This window comes from Hippocampus guttulatus, chromosome 8 (genome assembly GCF_054856545.1).
Source record: "Hippocampus guttulatus isolate MCC_2025c chromosome 8, RoL_Hgut_1.0, whole genome shotgun sequence".
Classification (NCBI taxonomy): domain Eukaryota; kingdom Metazoa; phylum Chordata; class Actinopteri; order Syngnathiformes; family Syngnathidae; genus Hippocampus; species Hippocampus guttulatus.
Genome location: NC_141268.1, coordinates 11,215,879 through 11,225,787, shown reverse-complemented (window position 1 = coordinate 11,225,787; position 9,909 = coordinate 11,215,879). Strand labels below are relative to the sequence as shown.

At 40.6% G+C, this 9,909-nt stretch overlaps 2 protein-coding genes across 2 annotated transcripts; both read left to right on the top strand.

The window, feature by feature from the left end:
- The first annotated feature begins 208 nt into the window (after positions 1-208).
- mrps16 (mitochondrial ribosomal protein S16) lies at positions 209-3,632 on the top strand. Its single transcript, XM_086118876.1, has 4 exons — positions 209-374; positions 493-531; positions 2,684-2,950; positions 3,415-3,632. The coding sequence occupies exons 2-4, from the start codon at positions 519-521 to the stop codon at positions 3,522-3,524; spliced, it is 390 nt and encodes a 129-aa protein (XP_085975002.1). The 5' UTR covers positions 209-374; positions 493-518; the 3' UTR covers positions 3,525-3,632.
- Positions 3,633-3,967: 335 nt separating this feature from the next.
- On the top strand, positions 3,968-9,098 carry LOC147201138 (uncharacterized). The gene is made up of 11 exons (XM_086117404.1): positions 3,968-4,196; positions 4,254-4,973; positions 5,385-5,509; positions 5,968-6,032; positions 6,120-6,207; positions 6,725-6,977; positions 7,044-7,209; positions 8,194-8,361; positions 8,466-8,535; positions 8,855-8,933; positions 9,040-9,098. Exons 1-11 carry the CDS (start codon positions 3,968-3,970, stop codon positions 9,096-9,098), a joined length of 2,022 nt encoding a protein of 673 aa, XP_085973530.1.
- The last annotated feature ends 811 nt before the right edge of the window (positions 9,099-9,909 follow it).

Below are 9,909 nucleotides of genomic sequence, written 5' to 3'. Positions count from 1 at the left end.
TAAAAAGGACCCAATCTCTTGAAATCATTTTTTTCTTAAAGTATATTTGAATTAATTGATACAGTAAAATATTTTATATTATTCATAATTCGGATAAAAAAGTTTTAAAAATACTTATTCGTGTACATTATGGGGCTATTTCCAGCCCTGTGGTTTAGCAGCGCAACATTGCCCCCTACCGTCTTGGAAACCTATCAACCTCTTTTCCGGAAAGACCGACGCAAATTCCGGTTGAAACATGGCTGCGCCCTGACAAATGTCACATTCGGTTTGGACAGCACGACCAAAACAAGCAGTTGATATTGCCTAAAATCTCAACTCTACTATTAACTGGACGCATTGTGCTGCTCCCCACGCCATTCAAGACTTCAGAGGTATTCCGTTCAATTTTTCACTTCATTTTTTGCTGTTTAGCTCGGCAGAGCAAAAGGCTACGTAAACAATACGCCGTTGGAACGCAATTTGAAAAAAATACATCTTCCTCTGTTGCAGGATTTTCAAACTATTCAGCAGGTATCATGGTCCATCTATGTGAGTATTGTATCTAAGTCTCGAAAAATGAATCGTTTTGCACACATATAGAATCTCGAAGAACCTCCACAGGGGAGGTCCTGAGTTTCGAAACATGTTCAATTCCGATGGTGACGTTTAAACTCGATTTTTTACGCAAGTCGGAGCAGACGTTAACGCAGATGTAAAGTCAAAATATCATTAGATTTTTGGTATGATAAATACATGATGAAAAGCAATCAAACGCAACCTCGAAGCCTTTGTGTTGGTAACGTCGTAAACCGAGGACCCCCTGTATTGTGTAAAGCGTGCAGTTGTTACACAAGATAAAACAAGAAGTTCATCATTTTCGTTTTGTGTTTTTTACAAAACAATATTTCGTTATTGTTTTGTTTTACATATTGGGACTTGGAAGCCTTTAACACCAACCATTACGCTTTTGGAACGATGCATGATACATATGAAACTATCAGTATCCCTGTCGGACACACAAAATATATACTGTTGTATTCATTTTATTTTCCAAAAAAAAGTGTGACGAATATGAAGAAATTTCAACCCGTTAATTTTTCAGAATAAATGAATTGCATAAAAACATGACACATTTATTAATAAAGAACCCTTCGTCTGATCCTCAAATATTATCCAGTCTGCATGAAACTTTAGCTGAAAAATATACTAGTATAATAAAAAATAAATTTTAGAAAATCACATCTTTTTGTGGACGAATATAAAGTTTGTCTCTGTGTGCCTTGCGATTGGCTGGCAACCGATTCAGGGTGTCACCTGCCTACTGCCCGAAGACGGCTGGGATTGGCTCCAGCATCCCCCGCGACCCAAGTGAGGATAAAACGGTTCGGAAAATGAATGAATGAATATAAAGTTAATCATCAAGCTATTAAAACAAACACCGTAATTACTCATATTACTACCTGTGGGCGTTTATGTACCCGGTTAGGATAGGCTTCTGTTTGTACATTCTTTGAATATTATCAAACCATATCTTATATAGATTTATACCAGTTACACCAATAAACAAAAGAAAAACATGAGGCAAGGTTAAAATAATAGTAAAATGGTCCTAATATAAAAATGTACAGAAACAGCAAGAAGTGAGGCAATCTGCACTGAGTGAGTAATCTGGGTATAACTCCCCAGAACAAAAAAAGAGGCCCACCCAATGTCATCTCCCCACAAGTAGCAACAGCATTGGAATGGGCTCTGCAATTGACCGTTTCATCGCTTTTTCTATGAATAGAGGTAAATACAGTAATTACGTCTCTCGCTGTATCACAGCTTGTGGCCAAGCGCTGAAGCACAGACTTGCCAATACCATCTCACCAGAGACCCCTTCATCTAGATCAGTGGTTCTTAACCTGGGTTCGATTGAAATCAGTCTCAAGGGTTCGATGGAGCCTCTGCCATGGAGGTTAAGACACACCCGACTCAACATGTCAATTAGTTATGACACGACCGCTTGGCCATCTCTGGCTGCAGATGATCACGTTACATTGGTTGTCCAATCAGTGCGGCGGGAAATTTAGTTCACTCAGTAATCAACGTGTAACTGTCGTGATAGGACGTCGTAAAATTAAAAAAACGTATACTTACCTGGATGTCTTGAAATTGTATTTACTTTTTTCAGTTTTTAATAAATGTGTTTTTTATGTATTGAATTTGTCAAAAGTCATATTTTTGTTTTACACTCATGAAGGGTTCGGTGAATGTGCATATGAACTGGTTGGGTTCCGTACCTCTAACAAGGTTAAGAACTACTGATCTAGGTGTGTGTGTGTGTGTGTGTGTGTGTGTGTGTGTGTGTGTGTGTGTGTGTGTGTGTGTGTGTGTGTGTGTGTGTGTGTGTGTGTGTGTGTGTGTGTGTGTGTGTGTGTGTGTGTGTTTTAATATATGCATTTAGCTTTAAATTTTTGGAGTGTGGTCAAATAGATTTACAATGTATATAAATAGCGTGTTAAGTTTAAATGTCTATCAATCATGTTGGGAGGGTCTCAGCTTTAAAAAAAATAATAATTAAATGTGTTGTAAATTTTCACCTACATATTGCAGGTGGATCTGTAACATATTCCTCGCAAGAAACGGGGGTTCACTGTACTTCCCATTGTTTGCCTCATGGGGGAATAAAAATAACTTGAAACCCAATCTTCTGTTGCAGCCTCGCAGCTCTTAAAGCGATATCACGGTGGATATGTGGTCCTCCGCATGGCTTTGGCGGGCCACAAGCAAGCCAACCGACCCTTCTACCGCATTGTGGCGGCGTACAACAAGCGGGCAAGAGACGGCAAGTACATCGAGCAGCTGGGCACCTACGACCCGCTGCCTAACGTGTACAACGAGAAGCTGGTCAGCTTCAACTCGGACCGCATCAAGTACTGGATCGGCTGTGGCGCTCACCCTACCAAGCCAGTGGCCAAACTTCTAGGTGCTTCTATGTTTCGCTGTTTGCTTTCATTTTGGAGATCATGTTGGGTTTTATACTGACTGGACGTGAAAAAAACCATTGTGTTCAAAATACAAAAAAACTGTTATGCAGCAATAAACATGTTTATTGAATTTTTTTAAACAAAGCTAAAAATACAATAGTAAAAATATTGTCAAAAATAATACGATATCAATCAACAAAGCTCGAGGGATGTACATTATAAACATTAGTTCAGTCATCTGACCATGTCAGTGAAAAGACTTTATTCAAGGCAAATGGTCTTTCAATAGTCTTCTGGTGTACCTGATACCTGTATACGGTGATAGATATTATATTAATTTCAATGATATGACCGACAAATAACAAGGCTCATCTCCCTTACGCAAATGATTGTCATTTCTTCGCCCATGAATTGTACCCAACTCTGAAGACATTTCTAAAAGTCACCATTTCTATTCCCTCAGGTTTAGCGGGGTTCTTCCCCCTCCATCCCATGACGGTGACAGAGGCGGAGCGTCGGCGAGCCCAAGCGGCACGGACGGAACCGGAAAAAAATGTGGAGGCGGAAGCCTGATGAGTTGTGATGATGTCACCGCAGCTCACAGAGACTGTTTTTTGTACATTCTATATTATGTTTGAGGCACAGAGTCAACTAATAATTAAAGGTGAGGGAATACATCAACTCCTGTTGAGAGCCTCTTTTACAGAGCGATGCAGCATCGGACAGAGTATCATGTTCCTACGAAGGCTTAAATTTAGGGATCGTATCAAAAATCCACCCAGTTGCACTCTGCCCTAGACGAAAGTAATAATAAATGTTCTGGACTCTTTTGTTATCATTCATAGTATCCATCTTTTCAATTTTGTCATCAATTTTCCTTCTGCGGCCACGTCCAGGGTGGTTGGCTACAGGATCTTAAATGTGTGAATAATTTGTGCACCTGTAGTCACCGGAACAAATCCAAATCCATCGGTCAAGATTCATCAACTGAATCATCCTCCTCTTCAGGGCAGCAGATGACATCAGTAGCGATATTCTTGTCCACAACATATACGGGATCAGTAATCTCTCCCGAAACATCCACCAGCATGGCAACTGTGCAAATGACTGACAATGACCAGTCTATAGCAACATCCAGTTCTTCCACAGATACTGAAGTTTCTTCAGGACTCAGCACAGACACAACACCAGTCCATGTAGAAACAACTCAACTCACACTCACCAGCAATGAACCAGCAACAGCCGGTACTTCTTCATCTTCAATACCACAGCTTACATCTGAAACAACTGTAACATTTGCAGGATCAACACCTAATGAGTACACAGAGTCGTCAAGTTTGAATATGACGTCAACGGAGACGAAACCAACCAGTCAAGAAGCCTCATCCGGTGGAATATCGTCCACCTCAGAGTCACAGACAAAATCTATGACAACAATTATGTCAACTGAATCAACAGAATCAAACACGTCACCTGAAACATCCACCAACAAGGCAACTATGCAAACGACTGACAATGACCAGTCGATAGCAACATCCAGTTCTTCCACAGATACTGCAAAACCTCGCCTTAGTACTCCCACACCAGCCACACTTACACCAGGAATCACCAGTTTATTGACAGATTCAACACCACCAATTACAACTAACGCAGTGGTCTTTGCTTCACCAACTACTAACCAGACGCAAACCTCTGATCCAGATTCATCCACGGAGCACACACCTTACACACTCTCCCTCGGTAGCACACCTTTGACACAATTCACCATCACACATGACGGGACGAGCGCAGCGACCTCCACAGAAGTCCTCATCACGACATCTCCTACCATCGCACGGTCGCAATCCACTCCCACGGTAACGGGTGAATCCACTACCCCTCAGTGCAGAGACGAGGACTGTCAGTGCGCGGCGGGCAATTGCACGTTCAGTACAGAACTCTGTCACTGCCTCTGCCTTTGCCAAGAGGGTACGTTTGGTGATACCTGCACCTTCGGAGAGAACTCCATAGCTGCTAATATTGGTAAGGGAGGACTACACCTTTCTGAACGATTTGCGGTGGTACTTTGAGTTGTGCGACTGCAATCACAGTCACTGGTCAAAATTGGTATAGTCACGATGGGTCTCAAACTTTATGACGTATCTTTTGTCAAAATGTTGGTCCAACTCCATATTGTACAACTTCAATGTACCACTACAGGGGATCCTTGATGAACAATGGCACACTGTCATAGATAGACGTTTTGATTTGATTGTTTTCCTACTTCATTAGCAGTGGTTATTGATAGACTGCGATATGTTCCTCACGTTACGTCACTGCCATTGGAACAAAACTCTGTCAAACGGCAAGGACCCCCTGTACAGAGTATTTGCGTATGTTGTTTTGCTTTTATACCACTCTATCTGGCTACTTTTTTTTCTTCCTCACTTCCAGATACTGCAGCAATTCCTACTCGAAAAGCTAATGTTACTTTGGACATCAAGATCACTTTTTTGGATGCTTATAATGATTTGTTCTCACCAGAGTCATTAAATTTCAACGACAAGTTGCTGAAGGAGGTAGAGAGATTTTTTTTTTCTTATCAACTGCACATCTGCCTTATATGTTTGAAGTTCTGGGTTCGAATTTCTGCCTGCCTATGAGGAGTTTGCATGTTCTTGAGGTACTCCGGCTTCCAAATGCATGCATGTAAGGCTCATTGAAGACTCAAAAATCTCAGTTGACCTGTTGATCAAACCGTAACTGTCCAAGTCACAGGAACTAGACATTCGTAGAGTTTTAGGTGGAAATATTGGCTTAAAGGCCCAATCAAATTACTCTAATGTCATCCCCCTAAGATGCTTACTGTCCCAAGGGGGCAGTATTGAGGTATTACTACGACATTCTCTGATGTCATAACCAGAGTTTGTTTTTTTTGGGGGGGGGGGGGGGCTCAGTGGTAGCATTTTTCTGTAGTTTCAACAGAAAATCAAAATGGTTCCAAAGCTAACCCTGCACTTCTACATAATCTTTTCAGCTCGAAACACCGTGCAAAAAGGCAAACCCCGAAGCCTTTGAAAAAATCGACGTTGTCAAGTTACTGTAAGTTTACTGGTCGAATTGTGAAAACTTATTTGATTCAACACAAGCTCTTTTTTTTCATTTGGTGTCTGTTTTTCCCTACTACAGACCGGGAAGTGTTATTGAAGGAAGAAGGATGAAGCACTCTCTGAACGGCGAACGAATAATCCAATTTTTTTGCTTTCTATTAAAGAAGGTAGACATTTATTTCATGAACACAAAATAAATAACGTGTGATGTCATAGGTTTTGCATTTTTTTCTACGTCATTATTTTGTGATGGCACAGCAGAAGGTCGTTGGTTATTAAATAAAAATAAAAGTGTGATCATCATCCAACAGGAAATGGAGGGAAAACATTTTGATCAGAACAATTCATTGCCGTTCGTTGACAGGCAGCTATTATTTTATTTCAGGACCTCACCTCAAATGGAGACCTTTGCTCTTTTAGACACAATTCCTGAGCTAACCATCGGTTGTGGTTGACTGATAAAGGCCTCACTTCATCTAGTACCACATCGTCACATGCTTGTAAGGCTTCTTCAAATGGTGAGGAGTTTGTCACGTCCGCTGGAGTCCTCACCTCAAATAAACGCTGCGCCTCAAGTCTCAGTTAATCGCTTGGTGCTTTGTCGATTAAAACAAATTACCCCTCACTTCAACGATCTATCTTTCAAAGCAATGCCTCAGTTAATCACTTGCTCGTTATTTTCAGTTCTTGTCCAAGTATCCTCATTTGGTGCCAATGGATTTGGTGCGCTGCAGGCCGAGAAGCGTTTTGGCCACGAGCCGAGTTCAGTACGCCTATCAGAACAACGCCGCGCAGATCCACTGGCTCAACACTCGGCTCGATGACACGTTGACACAAATCCTGAAAGAGAGCGATAACATCCAGCTCCTCTCTGAAGCCTTCGGTAACGCCAGCGTGCTATTCAAGGAAGTCGTTTCCCTGCCACCCCAGATTAAAAGTAAGTCCAACCTCAATCGTTGCTCATGACGCTCCAATAAAAACCTGCTTTGTTGTCGGCAAACAGAAATCACAGACATGCTGCCCTTTGTCGACTGCTCCGCCTTTGCTAATTACACCCCTGAGTTGACTGACGGTCAGTGGCGGTGCGTTGGACCCTGCAAGACGATGCCGGACTACTGCAGTGTGCACGGTCAATGTCTCAATGATATTCACAGAGGGGCTGTGTGCAGGTAAGACGCTTCTTTAGGTACACCTGCGCTATCCAGAGAGGAGAAATGAGTCAGTCAAGCAATCAAATATTCTCATCATTATTTAATGAACATTTTTTTTAAATCTGTATTTATTATTATTATTAGTAGTAGTAGTATTGCAATACTCTACATACCGTTACATAATTTACAGACGACCTGGCCCATTTATCAGTTTTGAAAATGAAAGTACAAAAGTTTGCCCACCCTTGCTCAAACTGATGCCGTGCCTTGAATATATCACCTCGTGCTTTGCCCACATCGACAAAAACCTCGCCTCAGATAGTGGCCATCATCCTCTTCGATGTCGTGCCTCAATTAATCGCCTGGTGCATCATCCAGTTTCAGAAATAAAACCTCCCCTCAGGTAATTGCTTTCACACTACAGTATTAGATTCCGTGCCTCACTTCATCACTTGGTGCTTTGTCCATATGAACAAATAAACACCATTCCTCAGATACTAACCTCAATTGTAACAGAAGCAATGCCTCACTAAATCATCTAGTGGTTCTTTGACTTAAATAAATGCCTTACCTAACAAAATAGCCTCCATGCCATTTGACATCACGCTTCAATTAATCATCTGCTGTGTCATCCATTTAAGAAAAAACAAACGCCTCACCTCAGATCGTGGCCTCAGTGCCATTAGACGCTGTGCCTCCATTAATCAACTGGGTGCTTTGTCCACTTAACAAATGAATGCCTTTACCTCCGATATTAACCTCAGTTCTCAGTTAATTGTCAATGAATTATCTTGCCACCGTATATAATTGAGTTAGAATTAGCACCCCAAAAAAAAGCCCCAATCCATCTTATTTAATTAAACGGCACGTATACTCGACTTGAAAGAAAATAAACGCCTTATCCCTGTAGTCTCTCTCAAATAAAGGCCCCGTACAGTTGGGTGAATAAATGCCTTTGGCAACGATAGGAGTTATGTGCATGTTTGCTTGTTTCCCCTGTAGTTGCTATGAGTCAGATATACGGCAGTACTACGGCTTAAGGTGTGACCGCTCCCGCTGGGGTCCGGGCTTCTTTGGAGCTCTTTTCGGATCACTGGCAGCGGCCCTGCTGATTGTCATGACGGTCCTCCTGGTTCACTTCCTGCTCAAAAAGAGGTGTTCTGGAACTTGGTGGGTTAGGATCGTAACGTATAGTTTTCATCCAAGTCCTAAAAACGTCTGATAAGATATGAGGGGAGATTTCTTGATGAAAATGATGAAATTGTGTTTTTCAGGAAAAGAGGATTTTTAGATTTTGGGGAAGACTACTTTGTTTCAGTCCTGTCACATTTCCTTTTTATTCTCGTAATGTTATATGAATTGTTCTCTCTTACTTTTATTTGTAACTCTACTTTGTCTACTTTAGTCATATAAATTAATAACTCTTTCCTTGAAAAGCTTTATTGTCATGAAATTACAAATGTTGTATTTCCATTATTTTGACGTTTTCTTAAAAAAATTATGTCATGGTTGCCTCAATGTATAGACACCAATCATTCAATAAATCAAATGCTGTAGCTCTGATGTCCTCACGATGCTATTCACAGCCACCAGGGAGCGTATTTTGACTTACTTTTTTTTTTTGGAACAATTTTAAGGGCGAATGTTTTTTGGCTGTGTGCAGGACGTCATAATTTGGGACGAGCAGATGCTTACACAGGTGAAAGGTTCAGATCGCATCCAGAAAATATTGACAGACAAAGGCAAGTGCAGTATTCTTGGTTCTGTTTGTTGAAATAAATTCAAGACCAATAACAGTGTCACATTCAGCCATGCTGAAATCAGTATACTTTCTTTTTGTCCCTGCAGGTGACAACAAAACGTCCCGAGGTGTTGAACTTCAGCTATGGATTATGAGAAACTGCTGAAGACACAAACTATCTGTTGATTTATTTGATGTATGGCTTCAAATTGCATTGTCTTTTTTTTTCAGTAAATGTTTTTCATAACTTGTACATTTTTAGTTTATAAGTTACAACGTCATTTATACAGTCATAATATTATCAGAATAAAGTGACATTTTTCCCCACAGTAGGAAGTCACGAAATGAAAATAATCCATTTTTGTAGCAAATAGGAACATCCACATTTTTCCCCATATAAAAACACATATGTTGTGAATAGTTAATAAAATTCTTGATGTGAGGAAAACCTGTATAGTACTTTTTTTTACAGTAAAATGATCATTTTTGACATAAAAACAATGACAAGATTAAAAGTGTATTTTTATTTAAATGGTTTCATATTGAAAGAAAAATAATTAAACAAAAGAGCACTAATAGTATTGATGGGATTTTTTTTTTTTTTTTTTTTAGTATAAAGCAACCTTTTTTCCCCTTATACAACATTTCACATGAGACTCAGGTAACATTTAAATTGAAATGTGTGCAAATGATTTTTTTTCTAGGGTTGAGTAAATAAAGCACTCCGTTTTTATATTAAGATAATTTCATTTTGGGTGGCCCGGTAGTCCAGTGGTTAGCACGTCGGCTTCACAGTGCAGAGTTCAATTCCAGCTCCGGCCTCCCTGTATGGAGTTTGCATATTCTCCCCGGGCCTGCGTGGGTTTTCTCCAGGTACTCCGGTTTCCTCCCACATTCCAAAAACATGCGTGGCAGGCTGATTGAACACTCTATTGTCCCTAGGTGTGAGTGTGGGCGTGCATGGTTGTTTGTCTCTG